General features: G+C 38.2%; 1 protein-coding gene across 1 annotated transcript; it reads left to right on the top strand.

The window, feature by feature from the left end:
* Positions 1-5,178: 5,178 nt before the first annotated feature.
* Positions 5,179-19,985, top strand: n4bp1 (nedd4 binding protein 1). Its single transcript, XM_039692498.2, has 7 exons — positions 5,179-5,678; positions 9,203-10,713; positions 16,927-17,057; positions 17,173-17,269; positions 17,756-17,863; positions 18,819-18,920; positions 18,998-19,985. Exons 1-7 carry the CDS (start codon positions 5,370-5,372, stop codon positions 19,302-19,304), a joined length of 2,565 nt encoding a protein of 854 aa, XP_039548432.2. The 5' UTR covers positions 5,179-5,369; the 3' UTR covers positions 19,305-19,985.
* The last annotated feature ends 1,193 nt before the right edge of the window (positions 19,986-21,178 follow it).

Here is a 21,178-nt window from a genome sequence, read left to right on the forward strand (position 1 = left end):
CAGAGGTCGATGAGAAACACCCATATTCTCTGAAAGACATCAGCCTTCCATATAAGTAGGTGCGCTGTTTCATTCGTGATGTATCAAAATGCATCAAAAGTTGTTTAAACAAATCAAATGTTGCTTTATATGATATTATACCAATTCTTTTTACAGATATAGGATGAAGTGTCCTGTCCATCTCTGTACCAAAAAGATGTTGCATAGGCGTAATGTCCAATGGAGTTTCCAAACCTTTAAACTTTAAATCGTTTACCTCTTTCCAAAAATGTTTACATTTTCTACATTCCCAGAAGATGTACATAATTAATCCGGTATATGTTTTACTTCGTTTATACTTTAGCATTCATTTTACTCTGAGTCTGACGTATGGGGTGAGGTACATCCTCTGAATAAATGTATAGTTCTATTCTGTACTTTTTATTACATGGGGTAAAAGCATTCTTACATATAGTTCCCCACTGGCCTTCATTAAAGTTACACCCAAGGTCCCTTTTCCAGAGGCCAATGGTAATTTAACAGTGCAAAGTATATCACAGAGATTTTCCCTTTTAGTGTTGTTGAATTCATCAGGATCTCCTCTATCCCAGACCACTCCAGTGGACACCTTGCCTTTTCAGAAGTGATTATCAAATGACAAATTTGTCTTGGAATCTTGAACTCTGAGATTAAATCTGAAAAAGATTTAAGGGAGCGATTAAACCGCCTAACGTTACCGAATGAAAGGTCAACCCGGCAGGGACTGTGCAAGCATTAGGGGTGTTGATAAACCCGATCTACTCGTTTTGATCATCGTTCTGAATCAAAACTGCATGGATGAAGTCCAGAATTTTTATTTTCTCTGTTTTTTGCTCAAAATGTTGTTTTTTTGAAACCAAAATGAGTGGTTTTTTTTTGTTTGTTTAAAAGCAGAGTCTGTTCTTTCTTTTGATATATTTCTTGTTCAGATATTCATACAACAAAATATTCTGGGGGCCATGAAATGTTTGTGAAACTTATCAAAAACGCTGGCAGGGAAAAAGTTAATGGTGAGACTTTTATTTTTGTAATCAAGCTCTCAAAAATTATAATAAAATTTGGATTTAGGTTTATTGGCCAATATATCGGTTATCGGTTTTCAAATATCGGTGCATCCCTAGAATCAAAAAACAAAAAAAAACAGCTGTTTGTTTGAATAACTTTGGTAGCTTTAATAAGAATACATTCGTTACTTGAACACTGCTGTTAAATGCTCTGGCAAGGAGATAAACATGGCGGACTGTGTTCGGCTCACTTAGGGCGGGTTTATGCTAATGGCGTGGAGTCCATCAGCAGTCGTGGGCGGGGCCTGTGCAGTGCATAGAAACTGCAAATGGTTTATCATACAGTCACTGCTTATTATTTACGGGGATTAAAAATAAGGAGTGGGCGGATTTATACCATAATAGGATGGTTGTGTACACACACTACCGACACGTTTATGTTCAAACACCATGTCATAGTGAGTTTTGCTTCACAGGTCCCCTTTAAAATACAGTTTCGGTAGCAACAACAATATCCAGTTCCAAAATGGTTTTCACGGAATGAATGATACCTAATTTATGATGATTTCTAAAATACATCATATAGGAGAAAAAAGGCAATAGTGCTACCGTTACGCTGACAGTTAGCAGGTTAAGGCAGAGATTTGCCTGAGCTTGATTCCTGTGATTAACAGCTGATTCAGCCGTTGACCTGTGCTGTGCACAGCTGTGGCCTGAGCCCAGCCAATCAGAGCTAAAGTGGACCATGTGTTCAGGGTCAAGACAGACCGGGCCCAGCAGCTGAGAGGACACCAGCTGCCTTCAGCGTGAGAGCCAGCCAGCGCTGTGGCCTTAATAAATGCTCTATAACAGGTAATGCCTAGACAGTAGTCAATTTATAATCTTGCTAAACAAATCTTTTGCTTTTCTTCATTATAAATTATGCTTTTGCTTTCTGTATGTAAATGAGGAGAATTTTGGAAAGAAGATTTGGCAAATGGATTAGTCTGTTTTGTTATTGTGTGTGCACAGATGTGATTCATAATGTATAAGAGGGGGTGTAAGTGGAGCATGATTGTGTTTCTGTGTTCAGGAACCAACTGACTGGCAGAATGTCAAAAACATAACAGCAGCATTAAGTAATATTTGCACACAAACTGATCTATTCCTTCTTCTTCTTGAGTAGTATATCTGTCAATATTTCAGCTGCTCATGTGTATGTGAAGGACAGACTGCATGGTTGCAGATATTACAGTCTCTCCCATCTCCCATCGGATGGACACACTTTCCTTTCCTGTACTGTTTAACACTACATCTTTTCTCTGTGAACTTTAATAAAAACTGTATTCCCCTGATCTGTACGTCTGGACTCCAAATAATGAAACATATCGATCTGCGAATTGCATCTCGCACAATAGTCACACTGCAGCTGGAAGGGAATCAAGCCAGACGTGGTCCAATTCAGGTGGAGAGACAGAGAGAGAGAGAGAGAGAGAGAGAGAGCACCATCTAGTGGTTATAAAACAAACATGACTAATGATAGCTTGCTGGACAAAAAAATAAACACAGAAGTGCACATTTGAGCCTTTAAAAGAGACTGTGAAGAAAGATTAGATAGATGCACTGTGGTCATAAAGGGATGGACATGGTCAGCAACAATACTCAAGTAGGCTGTGGCGTTTAAATGATGTTCAGTTGGTAAAGGGGCACAAAGTGTGCCTAGAAAATATCCTCCACACCATTACACCACCAGCAGCCTGAACCGTTGATACACGGCAGGATGGATCCATGCTTTCATGTTTTTACGGCAAATTCTGACCCTGCCATCTGAATTTCACAGCAGAAGTAAATACTCACCAGACCCGGCTTTGTTTTTTCAGTCTTCTATTGTCCAATAATGGCGAGTGCGTGTGATCATTTGTAACCTCAGTTTCCTGTTCTTATCTGACAGTTGTTCTGCTGCTTTAGTCTGTCTGCTTCAAGGTTTGATGTGTTGTGGGTTCAACAATGCTCTTCTGCAGACCTCGATTGTAACAAGTGTTAAGGTACAGTTACTTCTCTATCAGCTCGAACCAGTCTGGTCATTCTCCTCTGACCTCTGGCATCATCAACAAGGCATTTTCAACCACAGAACTGCCGCTCACTGGATATTTTCTCTTTTACTGCCCATTCTGTGTAAAACCCAATAGATGGTTTTGTGTGAAAATCCCAGTAGATCATCAGTTTCTGAAATACTCAGACCAGCCCGTCTGGCGTCAACATCCGTGCCACGTTCAAAGTCCCTTAAATTACTCTTCCTCATTCTGATGCTCAGTTTGAACTTCAACAGACCATCTTGACCATGTCCATGCACCTAAATGCAGTGAGCTGCTGCCATGTGATTGGCTGATTAGATGTTTGTGTTAATATGCAGTTGAACAGGTGTACCTAAAAAAGTTGCCGGTGAGTGTGTAGCCTATATATATATATATATATATAGTCAAGTCAAGTATATTTATATAGCGCTTTTCACAATAAAGATTGCATCAAAGCAGCTTCACAGTATCAATCAAAACATAAAAATAGTGTTCGTTTCTTCATAGAAAAACAACCACGTTTGGTAGAGCTGATTAAGGGTATTACTGATTGGTTAATTCATTCGAATATCCCCAACTGAGCAAGCCAAAGGCAAAAAAAAAAAAACTCCATCAAGTTTTGAAAACTGAAAAACTCCATCAAGTAAAAAGTGACCTAATGGTGTCCTAAAACTCCATCAGGTGACCCAATGGAGAAAAAAAAAACCTTGGGAGAACCAAGGCTCAGTCGGGGGCCAGTTCTCCTCTGGTGTTTATATGGTAATGAACATTATGACCCAAATGCTGTCGATTAAGCTTAATTTGTTTTTAATATTCTTTTAATACAGATGTTCCTTTCTAAAAATGGGTGTGATGTTGGCAGGTTTCACTTGCATTTAAGAATTAGGCTACACAGAATTTTACTTTGCTGATAAAAATATTATATGGAAATAGCCTACCTTTATAGATATACATCATATTTGATGAAAAGTGAAAGACAGGATAAGGAGGAGTATGGTGTGTGGGTGTTATCACGCAAACTCACATAACTGCATGTGTGTCTGAATGCGAGCACTCTTTTGTGCTGTCTGAATATTTGTTCTCTCTCGTGTCTAGAGCGAGTGCTCTCATGGCCCTCAGTGGATAACAGACTGTTGTCGTGAATGAGCTGTGTAGCTGCCTCTGCTTGTGTAGCAAACTGCCTCATGGCCTTGCACTCTTTTACAACAGTCTACTTTTTGTTCTAGTTCCTCTTCAGCCCCTCCCTCCTCTGCACAGATGCAGTGCCCACACACTCTCGGTCTCTGAGAGCTTGAAAAGAAAAAAAGTACTTCTTTTGATGCACAAGTTTTAATACCCTGAAACTCAGGTGTTCAAGTTTTATGCCAGACAGTTCTGTGATTGAGAGTGCTGTCACTTATTATATGCAGAGATTATGTAAATGTAGGAAGGATCGCATAGTAACATCCAAGATGTGACAAAAATGTATTAGTTAGTAATTAAATATTGCAAAACTCACTGGCAACTTTCAAAAAGTCACAAACAACATTGGACCCCTCTGATATTTATATGGACAAGATATAAGTGACTTTTTTTTATATCATAATGATTTTTTAATCTCATAATTCTGATTTATCTCAATTTAAAATCATAATTATGAGATACAAGGTCAAAATGATGACAAATTAATTTTCTTTTTAGCTAAACGTTTTGAAAGTCTCATAATTTTGACTTTTATTCATAATTATGACATTCAAGTCATAATTTGAGATTTATTTGTCATAATGATATAAAGTCATAATTATGATTTAGTATCTCATAATGTTTTCATGTAATAATTAAGATTTATTAAAGGATGATTTTTTCGGGGCTTCCATGTAAGGGTGATTATATCATTTTGTTTATATTTTCTAAAGCATGTATTTTTCGGGGCTTCCATGTAAGGGTGAGTATATAATTTTGTTTTTTGTTTTTTTTTCGGAGCTTCCATGTAAGGGTGTTTGTATTCTGGCGTAAACCATGGTTACTACTAGCGACTCTTATCTGCAATCAGAGCAATGACATATCAACAACGTCGTCGTCTGCTGATGACGTACGCGGGGTTTTCCGGGTGCGACGGCTTGCTTGACATGTTAGGCTAGCAGGCTAACCGAGAGTAACGTCAAAACACAGATACTACAGCGCTGTTAACGAACGTCAAAGGACAACGGGCGGGAAGCTAACATGAAAGGGGTAAACGATTCATTTTATTAGTAGTGGTTTTGAAAGTGAAGTCGCCGTGGTCAACATAGTTTGATATAGCTAAAAAAAGAAGATGTCAACAACGCGGCCCCTCCTCGGGATGAAGCGAATCACCGAGGTAACCTGTACGGAGCCGCCGAGAGGCAGGCAGTCCCCGACCACCAGCAGAACGCAGGCAGAGCCGCTCACCGTGGACGAGTTCACGGTGCATGAAGACAAGCAGGCAGAGCTCAGATGCAGCAAACCGAAGGTCGAACAGGTTTTCCAAGTGACGTTCACGATTATTGGGCTCTTGGATCACACTGGAGCCCACGGAAGTAAGGCTTCAAGACAGATCTGGCTCCAGCTGAAGGGGAAAAAGGAAGATGTGTTTAAAGCGAAGGTAAATTAATTGAAGTTGTTTATAGTAAACAATGTTGCTACTTGACTATACATATATAATTTTTATTTTTTAGTTTGACTATCAGAAGGGAAGTCGATGACATTACACTTGTTTTGAGGCAAAGTTGCAACGTAATATCTGGAGGAAGCTGCTGTCAGACTGAACTCAGCTGCGTCTGACAACACGTTTGTCTTTATTTGACATAGTTTCCCATGTGTCCCATAGTATCTCTTGTGTGACCCCTTTAACATTATTTGATCCGACTTTTTATTTAACTTGCTAAAATTATGTTCATTTTCAGACAACTTAATTCAGCATTTAAATAAAGTTATACAACAGTTCAAAGAGGACTGATATTTAGTCTTCAGTCTATTTAGTCATAGACCCATCCTTTTAGTCTTTACATTGCTTTAGTGAGACGCAAAGCTTGATGCTTTGGTTTTACTGGACCCATTATCTTTTGCAGAGATGATAAACAGTGACTAGTTGGACAGTTTTCATTATTAACATATAAAGTTAATCATTATTATTAGATCTTGTGTAGAAAAGTAAAATCACATTCACAGTCATGATGTAGCATTGGTTGAACATGAGCAAGGCTGTGATTCATACCTGTGAATCACACTGGCCAAATCCCAGGCCGGCTGTGCTGATGCTCCGTAAGTGTAAGTGATATTGCTTGAATAAACATCACAGTTGAACTTTATTTTGTAATTTGGGGATAACTGTTGCCAAACCACACAGATCCAATCCAACATAGCCAATGGGATTAGTGTATTTCATAATGTCTCAGCAGAAAGAAACACATTATAAGCTTTCACACACATGTCATTTATTGATGATTCAAACCTGTACATTTTCACACAGATGTTTCTTGTTAATGTGGTTTCGAAAAAATACATTTCCAAGACAGCAACAAAAGACGTGGTTTTTCACTGTACATATGTGGTGTCATCATCACCTAGTTCCGACATGCCATTGTTTGCAATTCTAGTCCGATCTAATAAGGAAATATAACCACCATTGCCAGTAAACCTGGAATATCCTTATTGTTAAGCCATAAAACGGAAACCACTCATTGGATGTGTTTCGCCACCATGTTGTGCACTTCCTCTTTGTCGAAATATTTTTATTTATTTGTAATACTTTTTCACAGGTGTAAATATAATGACTCCAACCACAAAACTAAAATCACATTCACATGCAAAAAGCTCTTGTCTCCACATCTCATTGACTTAAAAAAAATCTCTTCCTGTTTGAATTTCAACAACCTAGTATCTTTTTCATCCAAACTGTGTCATGAATTTTCTCATGGGTCTTTGACAGAGATCAGTTTGCTTAGTCAGGACAAGATGGGAGGCCCCCAGTGCATTTCACTTTCGGTTTTAGTTACTACTGTGTAGTGCCTTTTAACCTAGTGTCTTTACTGGTACTGTATATGAGTATTTCTTTTACCGTAACTTGCTCGCTCAGATCAAAGAAACAAAAAGTTCACCAGAGATGTGGCAGAATGGTCCACCCCAAGGGGTTCCTGTGTTGTTGTTTTTTTCAACTTCAACTGGTAGCTGTTTGCCATTGCCACATAGGCAAGATAGCTTCCTCAAAGCCACACAATCATGTCAATATGATGACTATGAAGTTAAGAAATACCAAAGAAGTCCAGTTGTATTGTATTTTTATTTTTTTCCTGATAAAATTAGCATTTATGATTTGAAATATGATTTGTCTTTTATTTGAGCTCCAGGTTTTCTGTGCTTGTTTGCAGGACTATAAAATTTGGACAGTAATGGTGTGATTATATCAATATGATTATAAAGTAATAATAAAAATCAATATATGAAAAATTAATATTTCACTGTAAAATAAAAATAACGGGATTTTATGAAAAGTAATATACAACTGTAAAATTATTCGAATGACAATGCTATTTGTGTCTTAATCTCTAATTATTTAATGTTAAACCATTGAGTTTTTATTGTTGGAAAACCACAGGGTTAAAGCTTCTCATGTGTTGGCAATGTCTTGCAACAGGTTTATAAGCTAATCTCATTAAAACATGGTGAATTTATTTGCAGGTATTGTGTTTTCAAATGCACATTGTATGCAGCACTTGAGAGATGGAGACCACATGAAGCAGCATTGCTGAGATCTGAGACACTCAAAACACCGTTACTATGCAGAAAACACAGCATGCATATATTTATATAAATCGCAGTCCTTAAAATTTGATAATGGCTCTAAGCGTTCAGCCAGAAGTACTTTTTACTAGGGCTGTCAAATGATTAATCACGATTAACCACATCCAAAATAAACGTTTTTGTTTACATAATATATGTGGGTGCACTGTGTATATTTATTTTGTATATATATAAATACACACACATGCTTGTATATCTTTAAGAAATAGTTTCATGTATATACTGTATATAGATTTATTCATCATTTATATTATATATAAATATTTTATATATAAATAATTTTTTTTCTTAAATATACATGAATGTTTGTGTGTGTATATATATATATATATATATATATATACACAAAATAATTATACACAGTGCACGCACATATATTATGTAAACAAAAACTTTTATTTTGGATGTGATTAATCATGATTAATCATTTGACAGCCCTACTTTTTACTAATACGTATACTTATATTTTAGCATATACAGTACATTAATGCTTAGTGTTGGCACATTGTGAAATGCACAACACGGATTAGCTCTGTGTTTTAGCCAGTAACAGTTTACATTTGGGTGTAGTGTCATGATACTTGCATATGTACTTTCATCGATATGATAATGAGCATGTGGAATCTCCCTAGAATTATGTTGTAGCTCTAGCTCTTGGTCATTTGGGCCCTCAAGGCAAATCATACATACATGCTAGTTTAAAGTAAAGAAGCCAGTTTGACTTGTTTTGCTTGAGTGTTCACCCCAAAAATTAAAATTCTGTCATTAATTATTACTCAGTCATATTGTTCCGAACCCATAAGACCTTCGTTAATCTTTGGAGCACAAATGAAGATGTTTTTGATGAAATCCGAGAGCTTTCTGATCCCCTCCATAAACAGCAACGCAACGACCACTTTCAAGGCTCAGAAAGGTAGTAAAGACTTCATTAAAATTGTCCATGTGCAGTGGTTCAACCTTAAGTTTATGAAGCAACGTGAATACTTTTTGTGTGCAAAAACAAAAATAACAACTGTATTAAAAAAAAATCTGTCATTCTCCTACTCTAAAACATTGTCTAAAATGTAAACGGCTTTGGAGAATGGCAGGGAAGTTGTTGAATAAAGTCGTAATTATGGAGGGGACAGAAAGCTCTTGGATTTCATCAAAAATATCTTCTTTTGTCATGACATGAGGGTGGGTAATTAATGACAGAAATTTCATTTTTGGGCGAACTATACCTATCATTCAAGAGCATTGTGCTTGTTGTTATGTCACCCTTCTGCTTGTAGAAGTGAAGTTTATTATCTTTTGCAATTTATCTGTTCTGCTGTGCTTGTTTTTCAGGAGTATGTGAAAGGCCTGTGTGACCCAGAACTTCAAAAAGAAGAATGGTACCCAGTGGACATGCACTGCATTTTCGCTGGTGCTCGTGGACTCTTTTTAGACCGGCTGCTTAGAGATACAAGTGCAGAGGTACAAGTTCTCGGGCCGGGCCGCCTGAGGTTAAGTGGGTGCGCGGAGGCCGTCGTCATGGCTCAAAGTCGCGTTCAACAGTTTGTTGCCCTCTTTCAGGAGAAGCGAAGCTTGCCAGCCGACAGGGAGCCCTTGGTTAAGCGCACTTTTAAGACTTTCGTGGAGGACCGGGCTGATAACTATGCAATGGAGCTGCTGTTGCTACCCAGTGCCCTCAAAGAGGAACTTTTGGGCTTGGCCCAAAGCCCCACGCAACCTATAGTTATCATAGACCTTGACCAGGACCGCTCACAGACCAGCACACCCGTAACTGACCTCTCCAACCGTATCCTGGACGCCACATTTGAGGACAAAACCTCAGGTCCTGTGACCACTCCTGACATTATGCCCGGTTTCAACGGTCGTTGCAACAAGCGGCGGTCCTCTGAAAGCGAGCAGAGGGACACTAAACGGCAATATTCGCTGGAGAGGCGAGAAGAAGAGCAGAGGGATGAACGGCAGCTTCCGGCTGTTACGTCTGCGAAGGGGACACTAGCTGCTAATGAAGTGGCAAATGAAAATGAGGCTGTGAGTCCTGAGACTAACTTACGCTGTCTTGTTAACTTCTTCCGAACCATGGGATACCAGCAGGAGGTGGTGGAGCGGGTGGTGCGGGAGACGGGGCAGACGGAGGATACGTTTTTACTGCTGGAACGAATTGTGGGGGAGACCCAGAAAACCCAGAGCACGCAAGGAGCCCAGAGCACCACTTGCAAACCCGACCCATCACCCTGCGTAAACGCCTCGTCTACATTCACCTCCAACAGGCTCAAAGAGAAGGAACGGGTGCAGATGAGAGATCTCGCTGAGATCAAGTGCAAAGAAAACATTAGACCTCCTAGTACTAATGGCATAGGTCAGAAGATCCAGACAAGCTGCATCCCACTGGCCTCAGCCACTCTTAAAAGAAACAATGGGGCACAGAATGACATAAGTGAAGTGATCATCATTGACGACGATGATAACGACTTGAAAGAGATAGAGAGGAAGCCCAGAATGGCTCCACTTGATTTGAAGTCAGAGCCCCGGTTTGATTACTTACCCCGCGGTAGCTCTCAAACAATGGTTCCTATGCGAATGGAGAATATGACCAATCTCCGCAGCCCCTCTCAAGCTCCTCTACGGACCACAGATACACGACCAGGTTGCTCTTACCAGACGCTTCCCGGAAGGGCACCTTTACCTCACTCTGAGGCACATTGCACCTCTAAACCGGCACCCCTCACCGGCATGTCTCGTTTTCAGCAGTCCCTGAGGACCCCCTACCGACTAGTGCTACAGAACGAACCAGGCTGCCCAGATCTGCGACACATCATCATTGATGGCAGCAATGTGGCAATGGCGTAAGTCTCCATCAATTTGTGTCATTTTTGGGGATATTTATTCTCGTTCTTTCATCTAGGTCAGCGGCGACGTAATTGTGACATTTTGTCGTTTTAAAGTGAGCAGCGTGTCAAAACAATGGCGGTTCACACCACAAGTGCTCAGGGTTGTTTACAGTAGGGGTGTAACGGTACATGTATTCCTATTGAACCATTTTGGTTCAAGGCTTCCGATTCGGGACACATTCAAACCAAATGATTCCTTGGACCGACAAAATTCGCGCTGACGCGGCCACCACAACGTTGCGCAACATCAAATGGCAAGCGCAATGAAAGCGGAACGAAACTGCCCTACTCATTATATGCTTCACAGATCGTTTATCGGTTCGGACCAGCAACAACTGTGCAGTGCGAGCCGATATCGATCAAGTGAAACTGTTACTACTCAGCGCTAAGAGATCCAGTAAAGAAAACTGAAGTAATAACATCGCTGCGAGATCTAGTGAGAAGCATTAACATTTCTCCGTTATTAACCGTAGATCTCTATTAGATCAAACAGCGCTGACGTGGAAACCAGGAGAAACATTGGGCCGTGAATGAACTAGTAATACTTTACGTCCACAGACTAGCAACATTCACCATGGATTTAATATAGAAACACTAACTGTAACCAGTTTGCCTGGAATAGTGAACTGCTTTCACGTTATTTTTAATGTGATGACCAAAACATCATTTGTTCGTCCTTCAAAGTTGACTCCCATTTATAAACCTGAAAGTTTCAAGATTTAGGAAAACTCTTAACTTATTTATTTTATTCTCTGGCATTTCTTTCTTTCTGTTGTATCGAAAACGTACCGAACCATGACTTTTAAACCGAGGTACGTACCGAACTGTGTGTTTTTTGGGGGGTTTTTTGTACCGTTACACCCCTAGTTTACAGTAATGATCTTTCGGCACTACATTCTCTAATATTTTTATCTAGAGCCAAATGCGCTTCATTCAAGCCTTTTCCGCTCTGTGTGTGTTGCATCTCTTTTCCGTTGAAGTGCCACATTAAGAGAGCTGCAATGACACAGTTTTTTTAGCAACAATAGCAGAAACACATTGAGCAGCAAAATAGATGCTTTTATTATATACTTCTAGCAAAAAAATTAATGCTGCAAATACAATTATTTGTAACAGTCATAGATGACTCCGTCTGTTTAACTAAAACAAGTTAACGCATTGTGCATTTACATGTTTTTTTTCATGCATTTAACATTATTTATCAGCACATAAAGAGCCTTTCATAATAATAATGTTATAATTTAAAATTATATAGAGAAGGCAAGGTTAGACAAAAAAAACTTTTAAATTTTAGTAGTTTATAATGGCAGCTTTGTCAATGGTTAGTAAACCATTTCTTTTCGGTTCTTTTGGTAATTTTGGGGGGGAAATTGTGTTAAAAAAAGGTTAAGTACAACTTATTTGCTTTTTTTTTTCTTATATTAACATTACATTGGGCATCAGCCATCCAACTTTGTAGGTTACAGCTATTGAAAAATCCTTCTTAGGAGTTAGGGTTAGAAAATTGGTTGACAGCTAGTTGCTTAATGCAAAAACTATATTACTGCACACTCTCTTAAGCACATTTGTTACGAACGTTTCAGCACATCAAGTAGCCTTTGTCAAGGTATAGCTAGTTATACCTCCAAAAAGCACCATAAATATACCCTAAGCAATTTATGTGCTACATGCCATGTCTTCTGAAAGCACACAGGTTTTATGTGAGGGAAAGACTGAAATTTTAGTCATTATTAACAACTTTGTACTAGGGCTGTCAAACGATTAATCGCATCCAAAATAAAAGTTTGTGTTTACATAATATATGTAGGTGCACTGTGTAAAATTATTTTCTATATATTTAAATATAATATAAATTATATATAAATCTATATACAGTATATACATAAAAATATGTCTTAAATATATACAAGCATGTGTGCGTATTTATATATATAAAATAATTATACACAGTGCACCCACATATATTATGTAAACAAAAACTTTTATTTTGGATTCGATTAATCGTGATTAATCGTTTGACAGCCCTACTTTGTACAGTGCTCTACTGCTCTTGTATTGCTTGAAGACTTGGAATATATCATTGTATGGGCTACTTTTATGGTGCTTTTTGTCCTTGACAGATCCCGGTCATTGCTGCTTTCATTGTTTGGAAAGGAAAAGTGTGAACATTCTTTAAAATGTCCCCTGTTGTGTTTTCTTGGGAGAAAAAACATCATGAGAGTGAGTTGGCTAAATGACAGATTTTTAAGTGGCCTAAACTTACTAAAACTGAATGATTACATTCAGTATTTCGAGATCAGCATTTAATTAATGCTTACTTTATGAAACCTTTGTAAAGGACAGATGTGATTGATGCTTATTTTGGAGATGATTTGAGGGAGTGTGAAAATGTTGAGTACCCATAAAGGTTAAAGTCAGTCACTTCCAGTAAGGTCGGTGAGTGTTTTTGAACTGTAGTCTGTAAATGTTTGTTTGAAAACCTAAAAACCAGGTGCAACCCCCTTCTTTTCTTTCTGTCGTTCTCACCCACACCCTCTTCCTCCTTCCCACCTAAAAGGCAACCTCTCAGTGGGTCTCTCCCATTGTCAGCCCCTTATTTTTGCCCTTTAAGTGGCTTACCGGAGGTGACTGCACTTCTTAGAAATACTAGTATGGAAACTGAGGTGTTATACAGGGGTGAAGAGAGGGAAAATATCTTTTTAGACCCTATTGCTGATAGAAATCGTGGGATAAGGTGTTAGGTGGGAGTTTTTATAATGCAAGACCTTTACTTTAACAAAATATGTGGGCAATGGCATATACTAGAAAGATTTGAAACATGCATTATTCTTGAGTTTTTAAGAAATGTTCCCACTCAAAGAATAGCAAGAAACAAAAGGTGTATGTGTAACTAATTGCGCCATATTATCCACGCAGAGCACAGAACAGTCACATGATCAGCCAGTCTTGAGGACAACAGCTCACACGGTTTCTCATGGCTGATTTGTATGCTTGCGTGATATTTGAGATATGAATCCTCAGGTGAAATCTTGTTGCCATAGCAGCCCAAATGCGCAGTTACCAAGATCTGCTGCCACAGCAGGTCAGGAAAGATCTCAATATCTTGCAGTTGAAGATAAGCTGTCATTGTGCAGGAGAGGTCAAAGGTCATGGGTTGAAACTGGTGCAACGTATATATGCAGTTCCTTATCCTGCTGTAATGATGTTGATGTGGTTTGGCAAAAATCTAGGATGTTGTTATAGTTTAATTTCTCATATCTCTGTTTTCTCAGGTGGTATTTGTTGTTTTGGAAGGAAATGTTCCTCACATCTATCTAGACTAGGGATGTGCGAGACTATTCGACTAGCCAATTAAACGATACTGCTGTTGTTACCTGACTTGGAAATATTGATTATTTACATTTTTCCTTTCCACATTACTGTATTACTTTATATTTTTACAAAGGCTGCATTTAAATTAATCATGACTGATACATTTTATAATTAACATATTGATTTGAAAAGTGTAGCAATATCTGGACCGGAATCTAACCTCAGATTTTGCATGCGTTGGTTTTCACACGTGCCGGGTTCAGAGAAATGTCCACTTGAAGATGAGCAAGGTGAGGGAGTGTTTTGAAAGCCTACACAAAACTTTTTCCGTTTTCTTCTGTCATCTCAAACTAGTCAAACTGCTATTGGCTTGTTGTACTACCGATTATGAAGGACAATACTGAATGCAGTTTTAAATCAGTATTGAAGGAGAAATTTTGCCTCCGGTCATGTCTTCCAATACTTTTCATACACAAGAAGCGTGTTCAAACCTGGACACCCAAGTGGTTGCCGTGGTAACGGACAGCAAAACCTTAATTTGCTGGCTTGTATGAACTAACTTTTATTTGAGGAAATCTGTTTATAATAGGCTATTGGGTTTGAACGTACTTTTGGTACATTCTGTGGTCTATGCCAGCCAGTGTGGACACGGTGTCAGTCGGTACTAGTGTTGTCACGGTACCAAAATTTCAGTATTCGGTACCGATACCAGTTAAAATTCACGGTTCTCGGTACCAATTTCGGTACCAAAGCTTAGTTTAAATTTACATATATTTAAGTGTTTATCACGGTTACAAGTATGGAAACTGTACATTTGTATTATAAACACTTTAGAAAAAGATTAGATAAAATGACCTAAAATAAACAATAGTATACACTAACACATTTTTAAAGTTGTTTGTAAAGTTTTAATCCATTATTTATTTAATGCACAATGAATTAAGTGAACAAACATGAACAATCAGGTGTTTGTAAATAACATTTTCAAACATGAATTAATGTTGTAAAAATATATTGTTCACTCAATGTGTTGATAACTAAGTAATGTTTATGAATGGTATCTTTGTAGCAATACCATAAAACATGTTTTATTTGACTTGACTGTCCTTTTATTAATCTAAAACTGCATTCATATTTAATTTTAAAAAGGCTTTTTAAACCTGCTGAGTTATAAAGGCAAGAATACGCCTAGAACTGGCATTGACATTAAATGACAATACTAATACCATAGTACTCTGGTGTCGGGTAGATACTACTGTGCTCATGTACTCGTAAAACTACCCCGAAAGCACTTTAGAGGCCGTTCACATGTCGCGCGTGTTTTTTAATTATATTTTTGCGCGTGCTTATTCTTTCCAAAGCGCTTGCTCTCACGCGGCGTCTGTCGTTGCTATGCAACGCCAACGAGTTTTTATTATGAGCGCGCTTGCCTCGCGCCTATATTTGAAATTGCGAATTTGCATGTAATCGGCCTCTTATGGCAACGTGACATTAGCCTAATCCAAAATATTTCCATATGTGGCTCTTTCCTCCTTTCGTTTCAACAAGTGGATTCAGAGAGAGAGAGCCATATCAGCGTTATGAAGAGGACGCAACTGTGCACGTTTCAGACATCGCGTCTAGAACAGAACTGGATTAACCTGGTACTCGGTACCTAGAAAAGCTGGTACCGTAACATTTTTTTTTTTTAGTACCGACTTGGTACCGAAGTACCGAGTTTTTTGACAACACTAGTCGGTACTGAGACAATCTAGAGTCATTTCGGACGAGGGACCCCTTTTACGGATCTCTTACCTGTCCTTTCAGTTTAAGACAATCAGGTCAGAGTCTACAGTCACTGGATAAGATCTTCATATGGATGAGCTAGAGGTGAACCACATGGGTTTTTTTATTTGGTGTTTTTTGTCAGAAATACAAGGGAGAAATGAAAGGTATTTTTGCATATTTAGCAACATTTCCAGACTGGGAAACTTATTTGACTCTACGTCAACGATCGTTGATTTAGTAACGCTTCCTGTTTAAAATAACTTTCTCTCGTAGAGGGAACTTCCCCGTGACCCCTCTGTGGTTTATATGTGTGTCTTTGTGTGGATGGGTGGGTGTGTGTGTACATGGCTGCACATCTGTATACGTTTGTCATTCTCTTAGAGCGCACTGAATAGATGGAGATGTGCGTCTATTTTTGCACCCTTTTGCGTCAGTCAGTTGCATCTAATCGAGACTTGCCGAGGTAAAAGGAAGTAAATGGTTGACCACTGTTCTCAGATGCATTTACATATGTACTTATCTCTCTATCAGTGGTAGATGCATTGTGAAATTGAATGCAGAGCTGTTTCCTGATCGAGAAAATTGATATTCAAGAGGGAACTTTGGGCTTTGGTTATTGAATCAGCCTTCTAGGTGAATTTAGCATGTTTGAATGTGATTGTAGACTTCTTGCTGCATTTGGGAATATATTGACTGCGTACTATTTAAAAAATTCAGTTTCTTTGCAGAATGCAATGATAAATGTTTCAAACATCAGTTAGCCTACATTTTCAAATTACCTCACTATATTGTGTGTTTAATTTAGCGACTGTCATCCTTCTTGGTAATGTAGCATTTTAATAACATTCTGTCAAATATGAGTCTAGAATGAGATTAAAAAACAAGTTGTGGTTTATATTTTTGGCTGCACACCCATAAGTAAAGAGTAAAGTGGAAAGTATTGCACTGTGGGCTACATTTTGGCATAAGCAATAGGCCAGCTAAATACACTGTGAACATAGAAAATGTCCACACCAGATGTGTAGATACTGCTAAAATATGATATTTCAAACTGATCATGACCTGGACCTCTCTATTTGCTTTCACCAGGCATGGACTCCATCGGATCTTTTCTTGTCGTGGGATTGCCATCGCTGTGGAGGCCTTTTGGCGCAGAGGGCACAGAGAAATCACTGTCTTTGTTCCTCAGTGGAGACAGAAGAAAGACCCCAACATCACTGGTAGGAGCTCAGCTTTCTTCTGTCATTAGACCGGCAACATCTGTTTTTTATTTATTTACATACATATGGTTTTATCTCCAGTTAAAAATAGGATGCTTTGTCCTTATTATTACAGAACAAAACTTTCTGATCCAGCTGGAGAACCTGCGACTCCTTTCTTTTACCCCGTCTAGAGAAGTGTGTGGACAGAGAATTTCCTCCCATGATGACAGGTAAACTGTCAAAGGAGTCATCTATCAGACTAAATAGTATTTAGCTTGTGAATGAGACACATTTGCATATAGATTTTCAATGATGTTTCAGAAAATCCCAGAAATGTATGTGGTAAGTGATGGGACATAAAAAAATGATGCACACATAAATATATGCACTACATTTTGTCTCTCGTATGCCACAAATATATACAGACATTAGAGATATTTACTGTGCATATCATCTATTTGCCTATTTTTTTATCACTGTTAAATGCAACCAGTGTTTCTAGATGCCAATATCAGTATGGGAAAAATATAAAGTTATTTATTATTATAAGGAATAATAAAAACAGGTGCGGTATGCTCCATTTATGGTTCTTTCAGGAGCAAGTGGTTGGGATTGGAAAATCAAAACCTTTTGTTCATACCCATACATTGTACACAATTTATATAGGCCCAAGGTTCTTTCTCTGAACCCTGCTTGATCTATGACTGTCTTCACAGGTTCCTGCTTCATCTGGCTGAGAAGACAGGAGGGGTCATCGTCACCAATGACAACCTGAGGGACTTTGTGAGCCAATCAGATGCGTGGAGAAGGATTATTCAGGAAAGGTGAGAACAGAATCTTTATAGCAAGATGTCTAGATGACCATCGGTGCTTCCTAATGTTAGTTACATACTCGACTAATGCTGTGAAACGATTAATCACGATTAATCGCATCCAAAATAAAAGTTTGTGTTTACATAATATATGTGTGTGTAGTGTGTATAATTATTTTGTATATATGAATACACACACATGCATGTATATATTTAAGAAAAATGTGTTATTAATATATCAAATATTTATGTATAATATTAATTTTGTATAAATATATATACATGCAAATATTTCTTAAATATATACATGCATGTGTGTGTATTTATATATACAAAATAATTATACACTACACACACATATATTACGTAAACACAAACTTTTATTTTGGATGCGATTAATCGCGATTAATCGTTTCACAGCCCTATACTCTACCACTCCAAAAATTATTTTATAAAGAAATGAGAAATAATACTTTTATTCAGTAAGGACATGCTAAATTGATCTAAGCTTCCAGTGAAGACGTAAAATGTTACAAAAAGTTTGTTGTTTTTTTACTCAAATAAATACTGTTCCATCAAAAAATCCTAAAAAAAAAAATATCACAGTCTCCATAAAAATATCTGTTTTCAACATTGTTTATAATAAGAAATGTTCTAGCATAGAATGATTCTGGATGATCATGTGACACTGACTGAAGACTGGAGTAATGATCCTAAAAATACAGCTTTGCATCACATTTTAAAATATAATAAATAGAAAACTTTTATCTTTAATTGTAATAACATTTCACAGTAAATTTAATGTTTTTACTGTATTTTTGATAAATGCATCCTTAGTGAGCATAAGATGCATTCTTAGCATTCAAAAAAAAATATCTCCCCAACCCTAAACGTTTACATGGATGCAACTTTTGTGTGCTCTGTTCCTGTTTGCCCAGATTTACAGCTCTTTTTCTGGATTTTTCAGACTCTTGCAGTTCACCTTCGTAGAAGATCACTTTATGATCCCAGATGACCCACTCGGAAAGCATGGACCTCACCTAGACCAGTTTCTACTTAAAAACAGTCGGTGAGTTTAAAAACACTCCAGTGGTTATCACACATTTGTTGTCTGTAACCCCTCATAATGTTTCTGTCCTCTCACAGAGGTAGTCCCATAATGCCCCCCCTGAGGACAGACCCTCGGGCAACCCCGTCAGTTTACGGCCCGGCTGCACAGACCACAGCACACCCCTCTTCCCCTTCCAACTGGCCTCACTCCGGCCCTCCAGACTGGCACCTTCCTCGACCGTCCCCTTCTCCACCCCCGCAGCGGTCGCCCTCAGAAACCACAGAGCTCAAAAGGAAGCTGTACGACATCTTTCCTGACCAAAAGCAGCGTATTGACCGCATCCTCAGTGACAACCCATACATGAGGGACCTGAATGCGCTGTCGGGCCTTTTGTTGGGCTGACACATACTTTAACACAAATTTACAGTTTTCACACATGATGGAATTGCGCTGCTACAAGCTTTTTTTTTTTTCAAGGTTTGTTTAAGGGACTCTGTTCTGTCAACTAATTTAGATGAAGATACGACTTCAAGCACAATAAACCTAAGTTATAACTTGTTTAAACGCGAGCTTTAAATATACGAGTGTGTGTATAGTCAGAATGGCATAAATTTGATGTAAATATTCTCAAAGTATGATCTTCCTGTAATTATCTATACAGAAATTTCTAATCTAAAAGGTGTTCCAGCTACTCAGTTGTTTTGAACTGGTTTTGCTCAAATTACTGCTCAAGGACAAATGTTGATTTGCTGTTTTTTGATATGGTTGTGCTTTCTGTAACTTCTGTTCTGTAAATATTGACATTATTGAGCCGAATGAGTACTAGTTTCCAGTCACTCAAAGTGCCCTACTGAAGTGCCCTATCATCTGCTTACAGGATAGAATTGCTCATTTCCTGTTCACTAATTTTAGTTCCTGATAACTTTGGTGATGATTACAAAATGGTATGTTGTTTCTATGAATCCTTGGAGACCCCCTGTATGAACCAGGAGACTGTGAAACAGTTAAATTGCTAAAAAAAAAAAAAAAGTTTCCAAATTACTCTTTGACCTGACACATCTCTTCCTTTTGCCTGTTGTGCAAGTCACTGTCATGTAGCAAACAAGAAACCAGAGCCATCATCAAAGTAAACCTTTGTCCCAGTTACGAACATCAGAGGGCGCTGTGGGATTACCAGCTTTTACCAACCTCATTATGTAATGGATTACTGAGAGCATGGACACAATGCAATGCACAGTTGAAAACATACTTTTCTTTTTGAGCGCATCATTGCCACTAAAGTTAAAATCATAGTTCAGTATTTTCACCGTTATTGTTAACGCGTTAAGACATCACTGAAATATGTTTTGTGAATTGGTATTCAATTTTGGGAATGAAAATGCATAGACGTTCAACCCACGGAAGCGTCACAGACTCGGCAGGTACTGTGGGTATCTCACAGTATGGCTGCTGAAACCTTTTGCTTTTTCTGGAAGGCAGAGTTAATAAAGGCCAAATATGTGTTTATCCTGATCTCCATATTCTGTCCTTTTCTCGCATAATTAAGTTTTATGGTCATTTTTTTTTGTATTTCAAATGGGCGCTTGAAACCATTTTGGATTGCGATGTACTCAGTATAGAGGTTTTCCTGCATTATATCGTCTATGACGGTAGGGGGCGACATCACAGCTTTAAAGATTGAGCTCATACAAAAGCAGTGGTCAGTCGTTGTGAAGCATATACGTTATCGGATTACATTGTCTGTATACGAGTAATATTTGTATATTATGTTGAGCCAACATCATTGAATATACTCAAATAATCCAATTTCATTTGAAGTACATACACGGTTACTTTCAAAACAATGAAACTAGTTTATGGCAGCGTTACAATAGGGGTGTCCCTGTCCTTCCTTAGTGAACCTACATGCGTCTCAGGTTCTTTAAGGTTGCACAAGATGAGCAAACTGAAACCTACCCCACTATGCAAATCCTTCACGCCTTTAAGTGAATTTGACTGGTCAATTGCGGACTATTACATTGTTTGGGAAAGAATGTTTCTCTTTGAAAAATTTACTTTTGTGAAAGCATAATGGGAAATGTTTTGGAGGGTCTGCATATGGCATGAGCTCTCAATGTTGAGGATTAGTGAGAGTTTTTAACTGGTAATATGTTCCCATTGTTTACTTCCATCTTTTTGGAAGGTTCTTAATTTCAGCATTATTTTGTTATTTTAAAATTAGCCATTGTTTAGTCATGAGTGAAAAAGTGTTTTGAAGAAAATGGGGGCTCGATTGG

The sequence above is a fragment of the Pimephales promelas genome, chromosome 10 (assembly GCF_988280905.1).
Source record: "Pimephales promelas chromosome 10, fPimPro1.hap1.1, whole genome shotgun sequence".
NCBI lineage: Eukaryota > Metazoa > Chordata > Actinopteri > Cypriniformes > Leuciscidae > Pimephales > Pimephales promelas.

Coding starts and splice junctions, on each gene's coding strand:
- n4bp1 (XM_039692498.2), top strand. CDS start 5,370: ATGTCAACAACGCGGCCCCTCCTCGGGATGAAGCGAATCACCGAGGTA. Junction 17,058..17,172: donor GAAAGACCCCAACATCACTG/GTAGGAGCTCAG, acceptor TTATTATTACAG/AACAAAACTTTCTGATCCAG. Junction 17,270..17,755: donor ATTTCCTCCCATGATGACAG/GTAAACTGTCAA, acceptor CTGTCTTCACAG/GTTCCTGCTTCATCTGGCTG.